The sequence below is a fragment of the Mixophyes fleayi genome, chromosome 2 (assembly GCF_038048845.1).
Source record: "Mixophyes fleayi isolate aMixFle1 chromosome 2, aMixFle1.hap1, whole genome shotgun sequence".
NCBI lineage: Eukaryota > Metazoa > Chordata > Amphibia > Anura > Limnodynastidae > Mixophyes > Mixophyes fleayi.
Window position 1 is genome coordinate 272,374,630 of NC_134403.1, and position 26,919 is coordinate 272,401,548.

At 40.4% G+C, this 26,919-nt stretch overlaps 1 protein-coding gene across 1 annotated transcript in view; it reads left to right on the forward strand.

Moving 5' to 3' along the window:
• Positions 1 to 10,027, forward strand: part of TMDD1 (transmembrane and death domain 1) — a 35,166-nt gene extending 25,139 nt beyond the window's left edge. Inside the window, exon 5 of the mRNA XM_075197795.1 lies at positions 9,720 to 10,027. Within this exon, the coding sequence (XP_075053896.1) occupies positions 9,720 to 10,027 (308 nt within the window). The remainder of the gene's footprint in view (positions 1 to 9,719) is intronic.
• The last annotated feature ends 16,892 nt before the right edge of the window (positions 10,028 to 26,919 follow it).

Sequence of the window (26,919 nt, forward strand, 5' to 3'; positions counted from 1 at the left end):
TCGCACCAATAAATGTACCTGGACTGCGTAGAGGAGTGGGTCACCACAATATATTAAAAACCCTGAACTTTTATGAATCGCACCAATAAATGTACCTGGACTGCGTAGAGGAGTGGGTCACCACAAGATATATTAAAAACCCTGAACTTTTATGATTCGCACCAATAAATGTACCTGGACTGCGTAGAGGAGTGGGTCACCACAATATATTAAAAACCCTGAACTTTTATGAATCGCACCAATAAATGTACCTGGACTGCGTAGAGGAGTGGGTCACCACAAGATATATTAAAAACCCTGAACTTTTATGATTCGCACCAATAAATGTACCTGGACTGCGTAGAGGAGTGGGTCACCACAATATATTAAAAACCCTGAACTTTTATGAATCGCACCAATAAATGTACCTGGACTGCCTAGAGGAGTGGGCACTGGGCACCACAATAAAATATATAAAAAACCTTCAACAGGTCTGCATTACACTACACATACGGCTGCTCCTCCATCCTCTCCATCATATACATGTTGGAGTTTTAGCGTGTGACAACCTCTTGTTTTTGATAATGTCAGTGCATTTTGAATATTTTTCAATTTGCCCCACACCACTGAATGTACTTTATCTATGATACGCATCTATCTATCTTGACTGCGTAGTGTGGTGGCCCCGGTACACAATTTGGTACCGAGGCCACAATATAATTAAAAAACCCTCCACGTGTCAGAATTCCACCAAACAAGTATCTGGACTGCGTAGTGGGGTGGCCCCGGTACCCAATTTGATACCGGGGCCACAATACCTCCTCAAAACATGCTCCAGACAATTCGTCATTGACAGACCCCAGACAGACAGGGTCGTAGTGTTATTGTTTGACTTTGTAAACCCAAAAAAATGTCCCTGTTGCACTTGCACATAGTCGTGCAATGAAGACTTACTTTTTCATTTAAAGGCACGATCTTTCAAGTGTAGTGTTTGTAAGTCTAAGTCATATTATACTTTTGGTAAAATTGTTTTTTTTTGTTCCTCTTTATGGTAATTAATTAGTAATAGAATTAAAGTAGGAAATAGAATTAAATAGAATTAAAGTAGGAAATAGAGTGGTATAGAGTTGTAGTGTGGTATAGATAGAGTGGTCCACACAATATAATAATAAAACCCTCAACTGGTCTGAATTCCACCAAACAAGTATCTTGACTGCGTAGTGTGGTGGCCCCGGTACACAATTTGGTACCGAGGCCACAATATAATTAAAAAACCCTCCACGTGTCGGAATTCCACCAAACAAGTATCTGGACTGCATAGTGGGGTGGCCCCGGTACCCAATTTGATACCGGGGCCACAATACCTCCTCAAAACATGCTCCAGACAATTCGTCATTGACAGACCCCAGACAGACAGGGTCGTAGTGTTATTGTTTGACTTTGTAAACCCAAAAAAATGTCCCTGTTGCACTTGCACATAGTCGTGCAATGAAGACTGACTTTTTCATTTAAAGGCACGATCTTTAAAGTGTCAGAAAGAGAGAGAAGACACAGGAGAGGAGAGTTGTAGCTGGGGACCTGGGGTGGAAGCTCCCAGGCTCCCCCAGCATTGCCTGGAAGTCTGAGCGTGGTGACTGAGCCAGGGCAAGGAATGTGTGCCCTGGATGAGGGGGAGAACTCCATGCCACTATAGTGAACCCAAGAGAGAGGGGGACACTGCACATGGAAGAGGCCCTGGAGTGAGGGCTGCTACAAGAGGCATGGTAGCTGTAGTGTCAGATCCTGAGGCTGAGAGTACACAGAGTGACGTGTCAGAGCACAGGAGACATTATCCCCGCAGAGGAGGGATGAGCTGCAGTTGAGAGGTCTGTTGTTGAAATAGGACATGCACACTTTAACAAACCAATCATTTCAGCGACAGGGCCTACCAAACAACTTTGACTGAAATGATTGGTTTGTTTGGGCCCCCACACCAAAAAAGCTATTCATCTCTCCCTGTACAGACTAAACAGGCTCTACTGAGGCAAGATGTCGTCCTCATCCTCAACCTCTGATTCCTCTCCCCCTACACTGTGTACTTCCTCCTCATCACACATTATCAATTCGTCCCCGCTGGACTCCACAACCACAGGTCCCTCTGTAGTATCTGGAGGGCAGTGCTGTACTTCATTGAGGAATTGATTATTCATTTTTATAAACATCATTTTTTCAACGTTGTGAGGAAGCAACCTCCTTCGCCGCTCACTGACCAGGTTCCCCGCTGCACTAAAAACTCTTTCCGAGTACACACTGGAGGGGGGACAACTCAGGTAAAATAGAGCCAGTTTGTACAGGGGCTTCCAAACTGCCTTTTTTTCCTGCCAGTAACAATATGGACTGTCTGACATGTCTACTTGGATGGTGTCAGCAAAGTAATCATCCACAATTTTTTCTATTGTCACAGCATCCAATGCAGCGAGAGTAGACATGTCTGCAATGGTTGGCAGGTCCTTCAGTCCGGACCAGATGTTATCAGCATCCCCGCCAGTGCCTCTTTTGGGAAAACTGAGCTTTTTCCTCGCAGCCATAGATGTGGAAGAAAATGAGGGTGGAGCTGTTGGCATGTCACGGTCCTCTTCAGAGGACAATCTCCTGACCAGCAGGTCTTTGCACCGCTGTAGATTTGTGTCCGCCGGAAACAGAGACACAACATACGCTTTAAACCGAGGATCGAGCACGGTGGCCAGAATGTATTCCTCTGACTTTAAAAGAGTGACCACCCTCGGATCCTGGCAAAGCGTACGAAGGGCTACATCCACAAGAGCTACATGCTTGCTGTAATCGCAATGGCTTACCAGCTCCTCCCTCACTTTCTCCAGCTGCTTCTGCAACAGCCTGATCAGGGGAATGACCTGACTCAAGCTGGCAGTGTCGGAACTGACTTCTCGTGTGGCAAGTTCAAATGGCTGCAGAACCTTGCACAACACGGAAATCAGTCTCCACTGCGCTTGACTCAGGCGCATCCCCACTCCTTTGCCTATGTCGTAGGTGGCTGTGTAGGCCTGAATGGCCTTTTGCTGCTCCTCCATCCTCTGCAGCATATAGAGGGTGGAGTTCCAGCGCGTCACAACCTCTTGTTTGAGGTGATGGCAGGGCAGGTTCAAGCTTTTTTGATGTGCCTCTAGTCTGCGGTAGGCACTGGCTGAATGCCGAAAGTGTCCAGCAATTTTGCGGGCCACCGCAAGCATCTCCTGCACACCCCTGTCACTCTTGAGGTAATGCTGCACCACCAAATTAATGGTGTGGGCAAAACATGGGACGTGCTGGAAATTGCCCATATTTAATGCCCGCACAATGTTACTGGCATTGTCTGACACCACAAATCCCCATGAGAGTCTAAGTGGGGTAAGCCACTGGGAGATAATTTCCCTCATTTTCTCTAATATGTTGTCAGCGTTGTGCCTCTTATTAAAGCCTGTAATGCACAATGTTGCCTGCCTTTGCATGAGCAGCCATTTTGTAGATGCTGCTACTGATGCAGCTGTTGCTGTTGCTGCGGAAGGGGATGCATCTACCCAGTGGGCTGTCACAGTCATATAGTCCTTCGTTTGCCCAGAACCACTTGTCCACATGTCCGTGGTTAAGTGGACAGTGGGTACAACCGCATTTTTAAGAGCACTGAGGACACTTGATCGTACTTCTCTGTACATTTTTGGTATCGCCTGCCTAGTGAAGTGGAATCTCGAGGGGATTTGGTACCGGGGACACAATACCTCCATCAACCCTCTAAATCCCACTCCACTGATGGCGGACACCGGGCGCACGTCTAACACCAACATTGCAGTTACAGCCGCAGTTATACGCTTTGCAATAGGGTGACTACTATCGTATTTGGTGGTCATGGCAAACGACTGTTGGACGGTCAATTGTTTGGTGAAAGACTTAGCGGTCTTACGACTTCCCCTCTGGGAAGATGACCGACTAACAGCAGCAACAGCAGCAGTGGCAGTAGTAGGCGTACCGCTGCAGGATTCCTCGGATGAATCCCGTATTGAGGAGGACTCAGTCTGGCTGGTGACTTGGGCTGCAGGACTGAATCTGATGGAGATTGTGGAGGAAGTTGACGAGGAGGGTGTTGCTGGTGTGTATCCAACTGGACCACGGGATTTAGGTGTCCCTGTACCGATGAGGGTCCTAGCCCCAGTTCCTGAACTAACCACTGAACTATGAAGGTTATTCAGGTGACGTATAAGGGAGGATGTTCCTAGGTGGGCAAGATCCTTACCCCTGCTTATTTGAGCTTTACATAAGCTACATATTGCCATACATTGGTTGTCTGTATTTGGATAAAAATAACTCCAGACCGAAGAGGTGCATTTTTTGGTCTTCTGACCAGGCATGACGATGGGCTTTTTCATCCCATGGACATCAGCTGTTTCCCCCCCTGGTGCCTCATTTACAATAACCACATCACCATCCTCATCATCAAGTTCCTCCACAGCGCCAGCTACATCATCAATAGCCTCCTCCCGAGCCACCTCTTCCCGTACAGTGATGGGAAGGTCAGGCTTGACAACCACCAACACCCTTGGACTCGCCTTGGGGATTTGTGATAATTTCTCTTTAGAAGGCAGAGTTGTTTGCTGTTTTGTTGCTGACAGCATAACTCTCTTCAATTTTTTGTAGGGGGGGGGAGGAGGAGGAGGGCTAAGATCCGTGGGTGAAGCTGAACCACTAGTCATGAACACGGGCCAGGGCCTAAGCCGTTCCTTGCCACTCCGTGTCGTAAATGGCATATTGGCAACTTTACGTTTCTCCTCAGATGATTTTAAGTTTCTCTTTTTGCTACTTTTTCTTAACTTGGGCTTTTTGGATTTTACATGCCCGGTACTACGAGATTGGGCATCGGGCTTGGAAGACGACGTTGATGGCATTTCATCGTCTATGTCATGACTAGTGGCAGCAGCTTCAGCATTAGGAGGAAGTGGGTCTTGATCTTTCCCTACTTTATCCTCCAAATTTTTGGTCTCCATTATATGTAGCACAAGATACTGCAGAATGTGTGAACTTGGTAATATTGCAGTACCAATGGACTTATACTGCTGGATTGGTTTTGCAAATTTGGTTATAATTATTATATATTTTTTTTTTTTACTTTTTTTTTATTTTTAAAAAACTTGGGAATAGTGGGGAAATAACTATGCCCTTAGAAGCACAGAGCACAGGACACAGCACCACTGGACTGAACAGGACACGGCACAGGACCCAGCAGCACTACGGAACTCAGCAGGACAGAGCACAGGACACAGCACCACTGGACTGATACTGCAGAATGTGTGAACTTGGTAATATTGCAGTACCAATGGACTTATAATGCTGGATTGGTTTTGCAAATTTGGTTATAATTATTATATATTTTTTTTTTTTTAAATTTTTTATTATTTTTTACTTTTTTTTTATTTTTTAAAAACTTGGGAATAATGGGGAAATAACTATGCCCTTAGAAGCACAGAGCACAGGACACAGCACCACTGGACTGAACAGGACACGGCACAGGACCCAGCAGCACTACGGAACTCAGCAGGACAGAGCACAGGACACAGCACCACTGGACTGATACTGCAGAATGTGTAAACTTTGTAATATTGCAGTACCACTGGACTTTTACTGCTGAATGTGTGAACTTGGTAATATTGCAGTACCAATGGGCTTATACTGCAGGATTGGTTGTGAAAATTTTGTGGTAATTAAAAAATATTAAAGTAGTTTTTGGTATTTTTTAAAAAAACTTTTTTTTATTTTTTTAAACACAGGGGAATATTGGGGAAATAACTATGCCCTTAGAAGCACAGAGCACAGGACACAGCACCACTGGACTGAACAGGACACAGCACAGGACCCAGCAGCACCACTGACCTCAGAAGGACAGAGCACAGCACACAGCACCACTGGACTGATACTGCAGAACACAGCACAGCACAGCACAGCACAGCACAGCACAGCACTAAACAGCACAGCACAGCACAGAACTAAACAGCACAGAACTAAACAGCACAGAACTAAACAGCACAGAGGACCACCTAACACACCCTCCCTCTACCCTGATCAATGCCCGAGTGAAGATGGCGGCGACTAGCGGGGAATTTATAGGATCCGAGTATCGCGAGATCCGACAACGGGATTATGAGTCAGAGCCTCAGTTTCACTTTTGAATTTGGCGCCAATACCCGGATCTGTCTCGGATCCGACTCGGATCCGCAACGTTCGGGTGGGCTCGGATTTCAGAAATCCGAGCGCGCTCATCCCTAGTTTTAACTTACTTACACTATTTGTAAAAATAGGGATAAGTAAAACAAAATCATAAAAAGAAAGTTTTTGATTGTTGTCCCTGACAAACAGTATGTCAAACGAACATCCTTACTTTCTTCACCTCTTTCCAGAGATCCCAAAAGAGAGGTCCAAATGGCAAGTGCGGGGGTGTGGTGACACGATTCATCATGCAGCAGGGGGAGAGGCAGGGCCAACATGATACAATTCGTAGCTAATTGCATCTTAAGAGCCCCACCTAGCTCACTTTAGGAGGGACGTGGGCAGGGAGCTGGAGGGTTACCTTCTCTCCTTGGCCATCCAGTAGAAATCTGGACATAGGCAAGTATGACAAACACACACACTTACACGCTCACATATTCCATTACAGACAAAAGAAAAAAGAAAGTCATTTAAACAGAAAGCACTATCTATAAATCTATCATGTAAATTTTATTTAATATCTATTAAAAAATGTCAAGTTGTTACCAAGCTGTAAGCAGCAAAATATAAAGTATAGCTAAATAGAAATAGTGTTTTTGATGAATATGAAATTACTGGTTAATAAAAGAAGTACTACAGTTGTGAGTTTTGTGGATAACACTGATATTATGTAACCATAATAGCACCTCTAGGAAACTTGTTAAACCTGATTGATTGTCTTGATTATGTTTCCTTAAATGGTGATTCAGATTCTAAATGCCTTAACGGCTCAGATGAACACTGAATCATTAAAAAGTCAGCTACTGGATTTTTTACCCCAAAAGGATAAGTGGTCATTCATTCATACTGATACTAAGATAATCAGGCCATATGTTACTTATTCATCAGTTTGTTAGATATATTTCCTTAGTTAACACACCTTTGAGTTCGGAGCTGTTTGATTCACACGCTGAGCCTCTCTTTCATTCATACCACATCTGAGGTTATCAAATCAAATTAATCTTACTCGGGCAAGGGAAGCTGCAAGTTAAACTATGATGCCTGTTATCTGTATCTCTCCCCTGTCAGAATTAATTATATCCTAAAGAGCATTGGTCCATTACCGGATCCTCGCATTGCCCCTTAATACCAACAATGTAACTGTCACCATTTTAAGTGACGACCATCACAGTGCCGCAAACACCACCAGGAGGTAAATGTATGAAAGTGCGATTTTGCCAGCGTGGTAAAATCGCGGGAAGTCGCGGGTGTTAACCCGCGATTTTAGTGAAAAAAAAACAGAAGTGTATCAAGGTGCGATTTTGACCCAGATCTTCAAAATCGCTGGTGATCTCTGGCAATTTGCTGTGATGTAAACACTCCCGTGTTTATCTAACTCTCCTGTGTTGTAACAGCGTGTTGTCAAACACATCACTGTTACACTGCCTGTCATACAGCTGCCGGAGCTCCGGCAGCTGTCAAAATGTTAAAGAACAGATAAAAGTTAAAAAAAAAAAAAAAAAGCGTGAGGTCCCCCCACTATTCCAGCTTAACCCTAGTGCTGCCTGACTAGTGCTGGTCCCCTGAAAATCGGGGAAAAACTTTGCGTGGGGTCCCCCCAATTTTCACTTTACCAGCACTAGGCAAACCAGCCAGGGTTGGCGGCACTATAGCAGTGGGACACACGGCAGGGGTCCCCCTGCCATAATGACTAACCAACCCTAGACTGTTCAGCGCTGGGCTGGATTCCATAGGGAGTGGGGTCCGCCAAAAAAAACGAGCGGGCCCCCTCCCCTAAAGACCCCCAGCCCAGTGCTGATAGCACTAGGGCTCTTCCTACTACCCCTGGGCTGTGGGTAGTAGGGTAATACTGCGATAAAGAGTAAAAAAATAAACAGACGCCATTTTGTTTTTAGGAAATACAAGTTCCAGCCAGCCAGGTTGCCAAAAATAGTGTGGGCATGCTGCTGCATGTATAACTACAAGCACCAGCATACCCACGGCAGCCAGGGCATGTTGGCACTTGGAGAACCACAAGTGCCAACATGCCCTGACATCCCTGGCTTGCTGGGACCTGTAGTTCCACACAAAAAAATGTTAAATAAACCACAACACCCTGATAAATACCACATACATTTAATACAAATAAAATACCCACAATAAACACAGTAACCACCCTCATTTACACCACATATATTTATTAAAAATAATAACACCCCAAATACTCACCAAAGATGTCTTCTTTCTGGTCCAAACTGTCCTGGCTTGCCCCAGTCCCAGATTAATTATACCTTACAATTGTCCGGCTTGAGAAATGTCCAAAAGAAATTAAAGTTCCAATGGTCCAGGCTTGCCCCAGTCCCACATTAATTATACCATCCAAAAGTTTATGCTTGACAAATCTCTTCTTCACTTCGCCCAGAAGGGGCCCCTTGTTGCTAGAAGTCTTCTTTGCTTCGGCCAGGAGGGCCCTATATTTGTACATCCAACAACACTTGAATCTTGCTTGAAGAAAAATAAAAAAAGCAGGAGCCGCCGCTAACACCTCCTACCTAGTAGGAGGTCCGGTACACAATGAACTTACGTTCATTGTGCAAGCTCTATGTACTGTATTATGTGATTTTCCTACGCTATTGGGGGAATCACCTAATACTGTAAATAGAGCTTACGCAAGAAGCGTAGTTCATTGTGCATGCGCTACGCTACTTGCGTAAGCTCTATTTACAGTATTAGGTGATTCCCCCAATAGCGTGGGAAAATCACATAATACAGTACATTTTTACACTGACAGGCAGTGTAACAGTGATGTGTTTGTACAACACGCTGCTATCAAGCAGCGTGTTGTATCTGGCGTGTTTTGAAGCAAACTCTCCTGAGTTTGCTAACTCGCAGCTTCATACATTTGAGAGCTGTATAGCTGCAGTGGCAAACAGTGGTGAGTTTGATCTCTGGCGATTTTGCATATAGCGATTTTGACAGAAGCAGAACTCTGGCGATTTTGCATGAAATCTCAGCTTCATACATCGGCGAGTTTCAAAGCTCCCGAGAAAATCTCTGGATTTGCAAAATCGCACTTTGATACATTTACCCCCAGGTATCTCTTGAACACCATTGTGATATTATTATTATTGTTTGTTTCAATGCCCGTAATTATATCCTGTGGTTCTTACCTTTATGCACCTACTCTTTGATTGTTATTGTTCACATTGTTTTATTTGAAAACCAAAGTAAAATCTTAAAAAAAAAAAAGGTAGGTAAGTATGCATGCTGGACATAAATTTATTTCAATGGTCAAATAAAGTAAAATAAACACATACTGAATAATGACAGCAGTGCTTATGTGATGAAAGAAAATATATACTAACAGGATATTTCTCCACAATACGTTTGGTCCGTTACATTTTCCCATTAATCTATCCTTAATACTAAGACTCCTTATTGTATATATTTGTTTATTAATTTTTTCTTTGCATACTGTACTTGTGTATTAGGTCATCACAATTCTCCAAAAACCTACTTCTATTTTCTTCTAGTGAGCAGATTAAGGGATGAAGATTGGGACTTAGTCATTGAAAGACAGCTGCTCCCTCCATACGATCGAAGTCTGACTGAATGGTGCTGGCCCATCCTCTATGGAATCATCATTGGCTTCATAGGAACAGCTATCCTGGTTGGTCTTATAGTTCAGATAATTGTCTGGGTCACAGGATTCAGTCATGCTGGTTGCATTATTAAAATCCAGGATTTCCCAGCAGACAAGTACATCGATAAGAAATACCCAGCATATAAATACAAGAGACTAGATGAAGACGCTGACATAGAAAAAAATATGGATGAATAATTTTTTGTTAATGGACATGATTAAGTTTAAATTAATTTTCAAATATAAAAATATTTAAAAAATAAGTTGGTTATATAGAAATGCGTTTGTCAACAGAACATTCCCTCATCAGTTTGATGATAGACTCACGTCGATATTCTGACCTCACGTCAATATTCCGACCTGTTTGTGACCTTCAAATGCTCGTATTGGCTACATTTTGGCCTAACCTCTTCCACTCTACACTTGCCCACACATTGTTAGACATTAGTTGATTGAGCTGAAATATTCTATGCTACTGTTAATACTGCAATACTCTTATTGGCTACAGGTTGTTCTAGCCCCTGCAGTTCATCTCCAGGTATTACATGAGTGCTCAGTTTTGAAGAGTGAATACAATTGATGCTGTAATCCTAGATATTAGCATCTGATATGATAGCAGGCCTCTCACATATCAATGTTGCATACAATTTTAACATATTTCCATGTACTGAATAAATGGGAAAAGGTAAAACTACTTTGCTTATTTTAAAACACTGTTATATAAATACCGCAATTTGTATGCTCTTGACAAATTAAGCCTTGGGCTCCCACTGCCTGGTCAAAGGGGTTTGGGATATCCGTTTACAGGCAGCTTAAAGTGTGAAGATTGGTTTGTATTGATGTACTTTCCCTCAAAAACTCAATGATGTAGATTTACTAAAACTTAGAAAAAGGTAAAGTGGAGGTGTTACCCATAGTAACCAATCAGATTCTAGCTATCATTAATCTAGTACATTCTAGAAAATTGTTTCTAAGGGCAACAGCTCCACTTTTTTGTTTTAGAATCTTTAGTAAATCCACCCCAATGAGTCCATGGCATAGCTTTATCAATATGAAGTGCACATGACAATTTAAATTTATTCTCTATCTTTATCTAGTTCTCCTTATAAGGAAGATCTAAAGCTCACATACCAGAATATACAGAGCTCAGTAGAATATTTGGTGTGTCGGGTTAGCAGAAGTATGTGGCATATGGTACACAGAACTGTATTTAGAGTTGGTGTTTTCCCTAAGCTTTGTGAATAAATATGCCCTTAATATGTAATTGCATGTCCCTCAATTATGTCTCTCAATTTAACACCCCCTACTCCATTAATTTGGCATGGGGAACATGGGTAATTGGTAAATAGCAATTAGCAAAAGAGAAAAAGAAAAGGAATATTAAAAGTAAAATAAAATAATAATAAAAAAAAATAATAAAATAATAATAATAACATAGCATGTGCCTAGTGTGTCTATATGATAGCTAGAGCCTGATATACAGCAGTACCAAATTACACTATTAGAGAGGTAACACCTTTTGACAAGCCAGAAACAAATCATCTTGCAAGACAATCAAGAGTGTATCTATGTAGGGTCAGATTAACCCACTGAAGAAATTCATTGCCAGAAGACCTGTTCCCTTTCCCAAGGAGGCAGTGCCCAGATCATTTACCAAGATACAGAGGAACATGCTAATCATGGTGGGCCCCATCCTTCATAGGTACTTCATCTACCAGCTTGCTCAGCCATTGAAGGTTTAACGAGCTGCCTCTTCAATCATTATGATGATGCAGAGCACTCAGTACACACCCAGCTTGCCCGGGCTTTTGGAATGACAGGAAACCTCTCACAATTTTTATTCTCCATGGTGTACTTGCACAGATATGTAACCTTTTCAGCTCCTCTTAAACTTTACCTCTGGTCACTAATCTCTATTGGCCTCTGGTTTCAGGTTACAGACATCCACCAGTCACTCACTGCCTCTTGTGTTAGGTTACAGACATCCACCAGTCAGTCAGATTATGTGCAATTCATAAAAACTGTCTCTAGGTGACAGTGTTGATAAACTAGTGCAAACTCTTTGTACTTTAGGTGCAACATATTTATGATTTTACAATGCAATTTTATTTTCCCCATTGCAACTGTACTGATTTCGACATTAAGTGGTGGGGCTACTGTCAAAAAAAGAACTCCTCCTTGGAATTACTGCTGCTGGCAGGGCCGTCTTTCCCATTGGGCACAATGGGCAGGTGCCCGGGGGCCCTGCAGCCCAGGAGGGCCCGTCGGAGGCAGCAAAAAAAAAAAACCTAAAAAAAAAAGAAGAAAATACTTACCTTGCGATCAGCTGGTGATCCGGCTCCCTCCATGGTCTCCTACTCCGTCGCGCCCGCAGTACATGTCGGGCATGAGGTCATCACGCCCGCCCAACATCCATTGCGGAGCACGACGGAGGAGACCATGGAGGGAGCCGGATCGCCAGCTGATCGCAAGGTAAGTATTTTCTTCTTTTTTTTCAGGTTTTTTTTTTTTTTGCTACCTCCGACGGGCCCCCCTGAGCTGCAGGGCCCATATATATAATCATTTTTTTTTTTGTATATATAGGGGCCCCGGTGCACTGCTGTGCCCGGGGGCCCAAGATGTTCTTAAGAGGGCCCTGGCTGCTGGTCCTCATTGCAACACATCTCACCCTCTTTCCTGCCAGCCACACCATGTGCATCACTACTCCTTCCTGTTGACACACAGGTCCCCACTGTCAGTCACCCGATGCTGCTGCTGGTCATGCCAACACATTTCACCTCCCTACTCTAGTGGCTGCTGCACGTCACTAGCCACTAATTCTTCTCTACCAGACTCTAGGCTGGTCTTCCAGCACATTGAGTCACGAGAATAGGAGAAATGAGAGGGAGGAGAGAGAGAAAAAAATATTGCATTATATTTGATCCAGGTAACTGTATGTACAGTATTTTTATATATTAGTATTATTATAAATATATTATTGCTTTTATTTTTTGTAGAAAAATTATAGTCTTGCAGAATATTTAACATATAGATAATAAAAAACTTTATTATTAAGATGTTGATTTTTTGGCAGTTAAACTTATTTAAATGAACAAAGTTTTTTCTTTTTTTTTTTGGTAATCGTAAATTATACGCCACCACTGTAGCTCACTGCTACTTCCATTTGGAGTGGTAGTTGCAAATGGGGGATTTGAAAACAGCAGTTCAAGTGGAAGATGCTGCACATCTCTAGGAAGCTACAGTAGCATCCGTATAATAAACAAATACCAAAAGAAAAAAATAAACTTCTGTGGACTGCCCACTCTGCTCTAGTGGATGACCACACCCACTTTTGTGACTGCCGCACCCCTTTTGGTGGGGAGCTTCCTCTAAGAAGTGGTTCACACACTGTTTTATGGGCCTCTACCATTGCACTCCAGTGGACCCTTCATGCCCCAGTCCGACACTGCACCTATTTACTCTCTTATGCTGCTATATGACTGCTGGAGTGAGTCAGCTTTACACTAAGAGAACATATTTAGGCTGTTAAAATAATGATACTATAGCCATACCAACCAGATGTATGATTTTATTTTCCAAAACCACTAACAAATTATGGTTTGAATCTGATTGTTACAGAATGTGTTTCATTTGTACAAATTTTAATTTTTTGTTTATTGTTTTTTTCAATGCTTACAAATTTCTTACCTTTCTGGTTGTAAAATGATCAATCAAAGTGTAATGGGTTAGACTCCTTATTCACGTTTCTTATAGCAAGGTACGGTTTGTTATATGTGAGATATAATAACAATCACCAATAACCCTGTAGGAGAGCAGTCACAGGAGTGTATAGTGTGTAAATATAGACATATGCAGACATATGAGAGCTGATGCGAGTAAGGTGTTTTATCTTTCGGTTGTTCCGAGCAATAAATTTCCCCAGAATGACAAACGGGGGGGACAGTTACAGACATACAATATATCACATACCACAATGGGCACAACAAAGCTTTATCTAAGCTGACTGTATGGATTCATATCTTCCAAAATTCTCAATGGCTCATTTTAAATGGCATTATTTACAATGAGGATCTTTCCTAACTAACATTGAAAACTTTATTTCTTCACAAATGCCACAAATGTTTCCCACGTTCTCAGTGCAAATATATAACTTTACAAAGAAAACTTCTAGTATATATGGATCAGGGGATCCACCATGCTGAAGTCTGAGTAGATGTTCATTGTCATTTTTTCATACAGATTGTGCGTTTGTCAGCAGTAAAACACTGGGAGTTATTTAATAATGAGGTATAAAAGTAAAAGAGCCATTAGCAAGCAATTGACCATGTGCTTTCATTGTCTAATTACATTACATCAATTAAAACTAATTGTTGACTGACTGCTAAGCCAGTGTCAGACTGTGGCATGTAGAGCCCACCAAGGGAATGCAATGGTAGGTACCTATGAAACATACTTGCCTACTTTCCCAGAATGTCCGGGAGAATCCTGAATTCCAGTCCACTTCCTAGTGAAGTGGGCATGATGTGAGCCTCTATGACGCAATTTGCAGGGAATCGCATAATTTTGACAAAATGTAAATTTAGTCGTAGGGGTGGGGCCAAATGACGTGATCGAATCAACTCCTCCTCCGGGATCTCCCAGAAGTAAAAAATGAAAAGTTGGCAAATATGCTATGCTAACATCTATGTATACCACCAGGAAGCATCAGCAAACCACGGAAATGGTGGTCAGAAACTAGAGCATGCATGGCCAGACCATTAAGGAGAAAGCAAGACATTTTGCTATCTCAGTTTCGAAGACACAGGATTGCTGTGTAGGATGCAATGGCATCAAGACCCATTGCACTACACAACACAACATACACAAATCAAGTTAAACACACAATCCAAATTGTGCATTAATTTAAGTTTGGTTAGTCAAACTGGTGAAAAAATATTACCACCCAAATCCTGAATGACCTTGTAAATACTGTATGTGAGTATACGGTGCTCACTGTAACACTACAGCCCCTACTCTAGTCATGAGGCTATATGCAACTCCTGGGCTACAAGTGGTTCCACTACTAAATTAGAACTAGTTTGAATTCATTCTGATCAATAAACCTGTGCTAAAGCAGGGGAGAGGCAGCCACTAGCTGCTCTAAAAAATATATTTAGAAATATAATGAACTTGCTATGTGATCTATTGACAGTTTACAGGATGCTAACCGGTGGCAAAGGAATACAAGTAGACAGATAATTCAAGCATAATTCCTTAAATACACATTGTTGAGCAGGTGCAAAGAGCAGCTAAATAAAATGAGTAGCATAGTAACTCCTTAAACTATCCCAACAGCATCTGCCTTGTAACTCAAAAAAGCATAAAACATATATTATATTGCAGAAACAAAAAGGAGAGGGATAGGGAAGAATTGTGTAATTGGAGGCACTCAGCGATCAATCGCTGAGTGCCTTCAATTACACAATTCTTCCCTATCCCTCTCCTTTTTGTTTCTACATTAATGATGGTGTAGGAGTGCACCCACCAGTAAAGATACAATTTTCAATCTTAGAAGTTATAGATATTATTAAACTGGTAGCGATACCTAGTGCAGCGGTATTTTCTTCTAAAATATATTATATTGCCCCTCATCATCTGCTTTCCACTAATATCCCTTCTAAATTATATTGTCTCTCATTGACTGCTTGCCACTAACATTCTTTCTGTTGATGTGCTGGTGTATGATTATATATTATTCTGATTTATATATATGCTGTATATTGAGCACGGTGGCTAAGTGGTTAACACTTCTGCCTCACAGCGCTGGGGTCATGAGTTCAATTTCCAACCATGGCCTTATATGTGTGGAGTTTGTATGTTCTCCCCGTGTTTGCGTGGGTTCCTCCGGGTGCTCCGGTTTCCTCCCACACTTCAAAAACATACTAGTAGATTAATTGGCTGCTAAGAAAATTGACCCTAGTATGTCTCTGTCTGTCTGTGTGTGTATGTTAGGGAATTTAGACTGCAAGCTCCAATGGGGCAGGGACTGATGTGAATGAGTTCTCTGTACAGCACTTCGGAATCAGTGGCGCTATATAAACAAATGGTGATGATGATATATGATATGTATGCAACTCAGAATCTTCTACCCATGATTGGAAGGGTGGTCTGTCTACAGTCCCTAGAAGCTACTGTAGTCAGAGAGTTTCCCCAGACGAGACCCAATGACACCGTAATGCAAAAAGCAGCTGGGAACCTCTCTGTCTACAGTGGAATCTGGGAATAGGTGCAGAGGGGGCCCTCAGTCCAAACTTGTGCCCTGATTCATTAAGGATCTTAAATTATGCAAATTAGTATTCTGTTTCGCACATTCAAATATAAACTTTAAATTTCAGTGTACAAAAATGCTATCAAGTATTTGTGTGCTACATGAAAAAACAGGCAGTATTTAACTTATGTGCAAAACAGAATGCTAATTTGCACCCCTTGTATTGTAACATGGTTTTGTCCAGGAGACTGAAATAAGAAGTTTCTTCAGTTAAGATCCTTAATGAATCAGGCCCTGGTTACTGCATAACTTCACTTTGATAGTAAATAGCCACCACAAAATATGATAGTCAGTGACAAAACAAGCCACACAAAAAATAAAAGTCATAAATATATCACTTATGTTGTTGAACAAATGTATTATCTATCTGTCAATTGATTTGATCTTGGAAGTAATATCTAGAGCAAAATGCTATGTAAAATCCAGGAACCGCACAAAGTTGTTCTTCAATATGATTGTGTCTCACAATGTTCATATTTCTTTTATAAATATTAACCTGCAAAACTTATGCCAATGTACTCTTACCTATACATAATGCAGTCAGGTTATGAAACAGAAAACAAGAAAACCGGATCAGCATTTCTGGCGTCTACCATATGTCCTTGTTTTACATTTACTGTATTTTTCACATTAGAACTGTTATGTTAAACCATAACAAAACCCCCCACAATTTAGTCAGTTTAGATGAACCTTATGCACTGATATTAAGAAAATGCCAGTGACATTACATGTCAAATGCTATTATGTTTAACATGCAGCGTGTAACCAGCACTTACATCTGCTGTCAGGAAGGTCAATGGAGGATACTCCATTGATCCCCTTGCAAGTGAATATAGTAGGCAGTGTCTAAAAGGAAAACAGGAGTGGGTATCCGCTCATTCTGAGATGGTGTTAACTGAAATGGAATACAGAGATTATAGATAAATAGGCTCCCTCATGCAAAAGCACAAGGGTGTGTTAGCTGGCCAGAACCAGTGACACTTAACCGTGTGAGGTTAACTACCAGCAGTAATCATCTTAATAAATAAAGCAAAAAAAAAATAATCAGCCCCTTTGTTTTCTGTGTTTCTCCCCCCTTATAGTTCCTTCTTGTGTTATAATTAACCCCCACAACCTCAGCCTTGTACACCCACTTCTCACCCCGCCTCTACCCAATTTGTTTGGACCAAAGGAGATGCCTCCCTAGATTTGTAGCTTGTTCATAAATATGAAAACTGTTAAAATATAAATAATGTGTATCCTGTATTTTAATGGAAGTGCTGTGCTATGAGGTCATCCACTACTCCTATGAGAATACACAGTTTGAAAGACTCTCACATCTTGCAGAATGGCTGCACTGGTTGTGAGTTAACAACCAAATGGGCAGCAGTAGAAATCCAAACGGAAGGAAGTGTGGCTTTTAAGGCTTAAGCAAAATTCAGGAAGTGGTGATGTTGTAAGTGCATTTGTATGTGCATTATATTTGTACTTGTAGAGCAGTATAGGGAGGGAGTGGGGCACATTCAGTCGCACCATTTTGCTCCTGCCTCGTGACAAAATCTCTATTTTGCTGCGGGGCCAAAAGAGGCGATTCAACCTGAATCGCGTTACTTTGGCTGCTGAACTGCAGGATACGGGAGACTCATCTGCTCTCCCGGAAGGTAAAACCCAGTCTCAAATGTATTCTTATCTGGGTTCCAACGTTCAGACTATTTATCTTGATCATGCCCGCTACTGTTCTGCTTACTCACTCTTGCTTCCAAACAAGGCACTATGTAATAAAGAAATAATATGGCAACGTTGAACGCTGAACTCGTTTTTTTTTAAAATGGTGGTACTAATTTCTTTATAGATGTTCTTTATGTTTAAAGACACCTGATTCTTCCATATCTCCAATATAAACACCAAAATAAAGTTTAAATGTCATTAAAGTCAAATTGAATATGATAAATATAAGAATACTGTGTGTGTGTGTGTATATATATATATATATATATTTATATATATATATATATATATATATATATATATATTGCTTTCCATTGCCAGTGTCCCCATGTGGCTACTGAAAGTAATGGTCAATCAGTCCTAGTATGAAGTGAACCGGATGACTTCACCTTTTGGGAAGGATCTGGAATTCAGTTGGATTTCCCACCAGATAAGCTCCAAATTTATTTTATTTAGGTATGTGACTATTGGAAACACCTGCATATTTTATTTAATTTGCGATATCACACTATGTTTGACGCTTTTCCTTTTTATGTTTATATATATATATATATATATATATATATATATATTAATAAATTTGACTTAAATTACATTTAAACTTTATTTTGGTGTTAGCATTGTTGATATGACAGAATCAAGTGTCTTTTAACATAAAGAACCTCCATAAAGAGGGCATATATATATATATATATATATATATATATATATATATATATATATATATATATAAATACTAGTTATATATAATAATGTACTATGAGATTGTTAGTTTACTGTTTGTATGCAAAGTATTGATCATAGAAGCTTCAAAATATTGCTTTTCTTTATTTCTGAGCAACATTTATAGAATGTATACAGTGTATTTCCAAAATAGACACATTTATTGGGGAGCTGACCATAAAAGCTGTGTGCATTGTCTTGTGTCTTTCTGTCCTAACTCTGGCCTCAGGCTGGGTTTTTTAGTTCAAACAATCAAAAGCTTGAAATAAATCTATGTGGCTCTTGGGAGATTTTCTTGACAAATTTAATTTACAGCTTCTTTCAACAATAATGAAAGGCTTTCTATCTTGTGGGCAGCGCCAACAATCTCTGACAAAAATGTGAGCATTTGTTATGAGGCTATAAAACTTCACATCGTATTAGTATCGTAGAGGAGTCAGATGAATTCAGTTCAAAAACCTATAAAATGCTCTAATCCATGGATTATTGAAACCACCATAATATTGAGCTGTTATATAGCTCAGCTTTCCTGCACCTTCTGCAAACACCTAACTGAAATTCTCTCAAGATAATCTTCGTGTTTTTGATTTCTTCATGAACTGAGAGCATTACAAATCTCCAATACACTATGCATGTTTTGTAGAGCGCATATAATCCATAAACATTTGTAGTGTGTATACAAATGGCTGTATAAAGATTTGTATAAGATTTTCAAATAATACATGCTTACGCTCAGTGTTGTATGAAGGTCACTACTATTTTGGATAAAGTTGTTCGCAGATTGCTTTTCTTAAAGTATGGTGGTTTTATTCAAAACAGAGAAAAATGATTAGAAGTCACTAAAGGTAATTTACAAAGCTGCTAATATGCTTTTTTTTGTTTGCAAAAGACTCATTTATATGGGCAAGTGCATGTGGGTCAAGATGGTGGCATTTCAACAGCTGCAACATTTTGTCATTGGAGGAGCTTGGTGTATCGGACGGTTCCTTGGTATATTCACATGCATCCAGGGCCTGATGGAAGCTCCTGGCTACAACTTCTTACCATAGCAGGCTGGGATGGTGGTGGGGTGGGAGCAGCATCATCTGCTCTCGACAGACTGGGAGTGTGGCATTGGGCTATGTCATCATAGCCCAGTGCCATAGTCCCATCATATCACTGTCATGGAGGAGCCAGCAGCTTCAGGTAAGATACTGCTGGTTGCTGACCCTCTAAGTCAGCGGCCTGCATTCACATTGGAATGTTTGGGGGACATTTAAAACACTGAATGAGTGACATTATGTCATTTATTCAGTGTTTTAGGTGCCCGTAAACATTAGCACCTTAGGCGACTGCCTTGGTTTGCCTAATGGTAGCACCAGCCCTGAGTGCACACATACAAAATTAAGAAAAATCAGAATTAGCTTCAACTAATGGAGAGGATATACTTTTGGCGGCATTCCTGGATTAGAATGCCACCAACACATCCCATTAGCATTGACATATACATTAATTTCAGGGGCACTTTATATAGAGACATTCTAGGAACAACTCTATTAATGTAACAAAAATGTACAACAGTGATTCATGTAAGTTCCTATTTTCTCTTACTCTCATGTTTTATTTTAGACATAATTAAGGTTTTATGTTAGGAGAGAAACAGAAAGATCAAATTAATGAAAGAGGAGGTACTGTACTAAAGTTATAGTAGACAGGAGTGCAAAGTAACACTTTCACTTTTCCACCATGCACCTTTTCATCTGGACTCCCAAAATCCCAAAAGATTGAGTGTTTTTGCAATAGCACTTCACAAAGAGAAATGGGAGCATGAGCCCATGAATGTGTTTGGCGGACAAATACATGCATTTGGGTAAAATAAAATGTGCAACGACCCACTCACCCATAGCATTGATTTACAATTACTGTGCCCTATAATGGAAAAGGTATGGTTGCTCATGGTATATAAACTGGGATATAAAGTAGCAATGTTTGCTACTGTAAAATTACAGCTAGAAGCTATATAATTACTAAGCTGTAAAAATAATGGCCAAAGGCATAAATTTAATTTTGTAACGTATTTTTAAGCTACCACATCTGTTATTAATATGAGCATATTGTTTAGCACGTCAAGATGGCAACTACAGGCTTAGTAAATTCTGCTCATTCTAATGAGAAAATCTGGGAAGGTGATGTTTGCTGAATCCAGGCTTGGCATAAGAAAGTGCCTTGTACTGTGCTCGTATGAAAAAATTAGGGTTTGTTTTTTTTGTTTTTTTAAAAAAAGAAGAAGAAAAAAGGACATCTAATATACAACATTTGTATTACCTCGAATTGGCGAGAAAGTTTCAAAACCTGCAAAGAGTTAAATGCATTGAAGAAAAAGCTGTTTGAAATCTACTCCAATGTCTTTGATTGGCTGAAAGATGAGCGGAAATTCCTCTTTCTTGTTTTTGAGAGGGTCATTTTTTTTAGTTTGCTCATTTTATTCTTTTACCCTTGGGATTGTTTTTTTTTTTCTTCTTCCTCCACAGACATCAGCTAACCACTTAGAGAACAAGGCTACAGATGGATTACATTTCTTTGGGGCAAATGATTGCACTGACCAATGTAGATTATTCTATATGCTATAACTGTAGATTAGATAACTATTTTTAAATCTGTTAAAAACATAATTTAAATGAAGGGTGAGTTTGCGCTTTTTCTATTTTATTTACTCTAATCAGACAAATTTACAAGTACCCTCACCACCTCAAGAGCATGGGATGGATCGTTTGGGGCATGTAATTAGTTTCCACCTCTGGCATCCGTATTATTATTCACTTGCACCTGACCACAAAAAATAGAACTGTGAAGAGCACCGTGGACAAAGGAAAGGGATGGAAGGGGCAGGGGGAAGTTATTTCCCCAAGTGCACCATGGGAGGATTATGTGTGAGGATACATTTTTTTCCACATTTCTCACATCTTAGGTTTCAGAAAACTGATCTATAAATTCAGATTATTTGTAAATAAGGGCAGATGGGCACAGGTGGTTAACAATAACTCAATATATCTGTAAGACATCTTAGCAGAGGAACAAAATACTAAATTATTCAAATGAAGAAAGAGACTCGTACTGGATACATGTTTTACAGGTACAAAGTCTAGGACATATAGGACCTGATTTGCAGGTAATTGTAACCCAAACTGTAATATAGTTAAGGAATATATATATATATATATATATATATATATATATATATATGGGGAAAAGGGCAGACTAACGTAGGCAATGTACAGTAAGGGAACGCTGAAGGCGATGCAGATGAGGCTGATTCAAGTCCTGTGTATCTCTTAAGCATGCTTGGTTTCAACCATACAATTTGCACCTGCAAGAAGGTAGGTTTAGGCAGGGCCACCATCAGGGGAAACTACAGTAAGGGGCCCAGACACACCAGGTGTTAGTTTTCTGTCTGAATGACAAACCCAGTTGGGAAAAGCCGCTTTGCTCGCAGAGAGAGTTTCATACAATCAAATTCAGCAACCTCATCAAACTTACCTGCCAATCTGAGGTCCTATATGCTTTCATCAATCAGTGGTCCCTATTCTCTCCTTCCAATTAGTTCGGCCAGCTAACTGATGCGTGCAGCTAGCAATCCTCTTTCCTTTTAACACACACAAAAAAAAAAAGCTGATTATCTTTCTGGTGCTCTCTCTTTGCTATATATGTAAGTTGTCATTATGGATAATCATCATCTCAATCTCCCTACCACCCTATGGATCCTTATCTCGATGTTTATTTGCCAATTATTATCCCATGGTGTTCGGGGACAGCTGTGCATTTGGGGAGAGAGGACTAAAATCAACAGTCCAGGAGTGTGGTGCGTATAGTGGGCCTGAGTCATTAAGGCATGTATCTGTCAATTTTGAGCGTATCGCATGCAAAATCAGTCTGCACATACCCACAACCAGTGCATGCACCAAAAAGCGCAGGACTGTCTGCTCCGTCTTTGTACACTATGGACACTTACTACAGCCTATGATTTAGGGGAGGCAACAGGGCTGGGAAGGGACATTTGGCCATAGTCAATGTACAGTAGGAGAGTGCCAAGCTGGAGCGCACGCCTTAGTGGATCAGGTCCAGTATGTTTTTGAGTTCGCTAATTTGGTTTAAGAAATGTGCAATATGCTCTGACGCAGCAATTTTAGCATCAAGTTATCCTCACACAGATACCCTGCTCCTCCCTTTAGTGGTTAGTGCTCCATCCCCAGTAAAGACTTGGGGCTAGATTTACTAAGCTGCAGGTTTGAAAAAGTGGGGATGTTGCCTATAGCAACCAATCAGATTCTAGCTGTCATTTTGTAGAAGGTACTAAGTAAATGAAAGCTAGAATCTGATTGGTTGCTATAGGCAACATCCACACTTTTTTAAACCCGCAGCTTAGTAAATGTAGCCCTTGGTCACAAATGACAACTTTGGAATTGGTGAGTTTTCAAGAGCCATGCTTTTCATAGTGATAGCCTGCATGTGTAAAAGCTTGGGATCCAGCAGTGAGCAAGGGTTTGGTCGGGGATAATGCTCAACATGTGAATTTGAGCTCAGGTAGCGCGGCCAAAGTACCCCTCTAGGGGAACCTATAAATCTATCTGATGTGGCCAAGGATAGAATATATTTATACTTTGTAAGTAGACTCGGGGGTCATCTTAAGCAGAAAGAGCTGCATTTATACATGGATGACATGGGATTAGTAGCTTATGGAGCATAAGGAGATATATATATATATATATATATATATATATATATATATAGCCACTTTATTGGGTGTTTCTTTCTAGTCCAGGACTACCTTTTATTCCCAGAATATCCTGAATTCTTTGTGGCATGGATTTAACAATGTGCTGGAAACATTCCTTGGAGATTCTGGTTCATGTTGCCATGGTAGCATTACACAGTTTGTGCAGATTTGTTGGCTGTACATTCTTGCTCCAAATCTCCCATTCCGCCACATCCCAAAGGAGCTCTATTGTTTTCAGATCTTTTTACTGTGGGGGCCGTTGGAGTACATTGTACTCATTCTCATGTCCATGGAACCTGCTCGTCATTACATGTGCATTGTGATATGGTATGTTATCCTACTGGAATAACCATTTGATGATGGGTAGACTGTGGTCATAAAGGGATACACATATTCAGGAACAATACTCAGGCAGACTGTAGCATTTAAACAATGTTCAGCTGGTATTAGTGGGAATTAATGTGTGCCAACAAAACATTCCCCCACCATTACACCACCACCACCAGCCTACACTGGTAACACAAAATAGGATCCAGGCATTCGTATTTATGGCAAATTCTGAAGCTACCATCTGCATGTCGCAGCAGAAACCAAGATTCACCAGACCAGGCAATATTTTTCCCGTCTTCTACTGTCCAGTTTTGGTAAGCCTGTGCCCACTGTAGCCTCAGTTTCCTCTTCTTAGCTGATAGAAGTGATCCACAACAAAGTTCAATATCCTGTGTTTTCAGAGATGCTCTTCTGCATACATTGCATGGTTATTTGTGTCAATGTTGCCTACCCATGAGTTTGAGTCAGTCTGGCCATTCTCCTCTGACCTTTCTCATTAACAAGGCGTTATCGCCCACAGAACTGCTACTCACTGGATGCTTTTTTTTAGCGCTCCATTATATGTAAACTCTACAAGACTGTTGTGTGAGAAAATGCCAGGAGATCAGCATTTTCTGAAATAATCAAACCATCCTGTGTGGCAATAACAATCATTCCATGGTCAAAGTATGTTAGATCACATCTCTTCCCCGTTCTGCTCTTTTGTCTGAACAACAACTGGATTGTTTTACTATGCTCACATGCTTTCATACATTGATTATACATTGATATGCTACCACATAATTTGCTGATTAAATATTTGTATTAAAGGTGTATAGATGTACCTTATAAAGTGGCAACTGAGGACCTGATTCATGTTTGGGTGCAAATCTCTATGCTACGATTTTAATCTGGGTATAAATATGCTCTGCTTAAATGGTACTTGCCTTATGTAAACAGATAGAAGAAATATAAAAAAATATATTATAAAATAAATCAACAACTATTAACAGTATTATAATTAATAAAAATATGGATAACTTTATTTGTCATATTTTAACATTAAATGCATAAATAAAGATGCTGCTAATGCCTACTGTACATACAATGCTTTTTTATAGTCTAACTTGCTTGTATACACATGTTCTGTGCTATCTACATATGTGTAGTTTTTAAAAAAAATGACTATGCAGTGACAGTCATCATATCAGTCGGCAGTAACACCTGCCCTGTAGCTGGTGTAAATGATACGGCTGAAACCAAGTGTGCTTAAGAGAACCCAGGATTTGAAGCAGCCACATTGGTGTCATAATATCCGCAGCACACCCTTATTGTACATGGCCTACATCAGTACGCTGTCAAGTTGTACGCTGTCGTTATTTGCATTCAGACATGAATTGCATGCAATTGCTTTCATTGGCATAAGTTCAATTTGTGAGCAAGCACGGTGCTATTTCATGCAAAATACGCTATGTAAAGGGACCTACATCTGAACATGAATCATGTCCTGAATCTGTATATTTAATCCAAATGCTCATGTTATAAATAACATAACAACCCCCCCACATGCACATAATTTATGTAAGACTGACATCTATATTTAGAAATTATAAAAAAATATATATATATTCCTTAACTACATTGGCAGCTGCAGTTTGGATTATAGTAACCTCCAAATAAGCTATTCTTATAAGCTATAAGTATAAGAAACTATCTATATTTGTATATTTTTTTCAAATATATTTTAGAGATGAAATGTGATGTAAGGTACATAAAAAAACTTTTTTACACATTGGGCCTGATTCATCAAGGTACTAATCTGCCTATTTTGTGCGTATCGTACGCAAAATCACTGCACATGCCCAGAACCTGCAGAAATGTCAGTGTACACAGTCCTGTTTTGTGTACTTGTGAGCAGAAAGGACACTTACTGCAGCCTATGATTTTGGGGACCGTACTAGGCAGTAAAGGGGCGTTTTGCCGTAGTTAACATACAATAGGGGTGTCCCAAACTCGAGAGCATGCAGCCACATCAAGCCCTACGCACATCAAAGCTACTTGTTTTTCTGCCGTATCTCTTGCTCCAGCTAAAGGGCTAGTCCTGATCAGTAGTGAAGACAGTCTTGTATGCATATATAACATGTGCTTGCAGTCACAAGCAACTGTAAAAATGACTTTTTTTGTGCGTAGTAGACATCAACAACATTCTAATAAATGTGTTTCATGGGGGGAAAACTGTTTTTTTTTTGTTTGTTTTTTACTATTTTAACATTAATGCCTTTATTATCAGTGTGAATGGATCACTGATAAATAGCTTTTGGTAAACATTTATTTAAAGCAAATAGCGCAGGGCACTTATTTATGTAATTGCATGTGCACTTATTTTTGATATTGTGTCTATTGTGAGATAGGAAATCGTTATCTCTGGGACCAGGGTAGACAAGTTAGTTTTTCTGTTTACCCTTGCTAAAGGAAATACCTTATTTCTGATGTATACCTGATACAATAAGTCTTTGTTTTGAAAGCCTTTTGCATATCTTAATGCGAGGAAATGCATTCATGTCTAAGGCATATGTTTGATTTCTGATAAGCATTTGTAAGTCTGTTGTGTAGTGTAGAGGATGTGCCCTCATTAAGGCTAATTAAGTCTATGCATTGTGAGTGACCAACACTTGAATGCACAACAGGGGGGCTGTTACTTGAGTGCAGGTCCTCTTAGAGAGACAGGAACTCTAAACACTGGAGACAGAACATCTGAAGGGGGGATGTGGAAGTTAAATTGTGCTAGATGCAAAACTACATTACATCCTGTGATCTGATGGAAATCAAGTTGATATGGAAGTTCAATTATTAGATGCAAAATTACATTACATCCTGAGATCTGAGGGAATATTCTAGACAGGTTGGAGCCAGGAGCAGGCTTACCTCTGCTAGTAGTTATGTCAGAACTGTATAAAAGGTGAACTGTGTGAGTATGTAATGTATCATTCTGATGTTCCATCTGACCTGACCACTGATACCTTAAAGCAGTGGAACTATCCTTGTCGGGACACTTGGGCAATGAATATCACTTTGCCTTAAAGACCTGCTTGACAATTTCTTCAATATTGCTGTAATCCTGTGATTTGCCCATTAGACCCTAAAATCTAATCCATTCTCCGGCTGTCTGAGGTTTGGACCCAAGCTTTTCCAGTACCACCGCTCTGCCTGCTACCTGCAGCTCTGGTCAGTGTGATAGGCCAGGGAGGATCCATCCACAGCAACCCGGATCCATAGTAAGAAGTCCGGAGT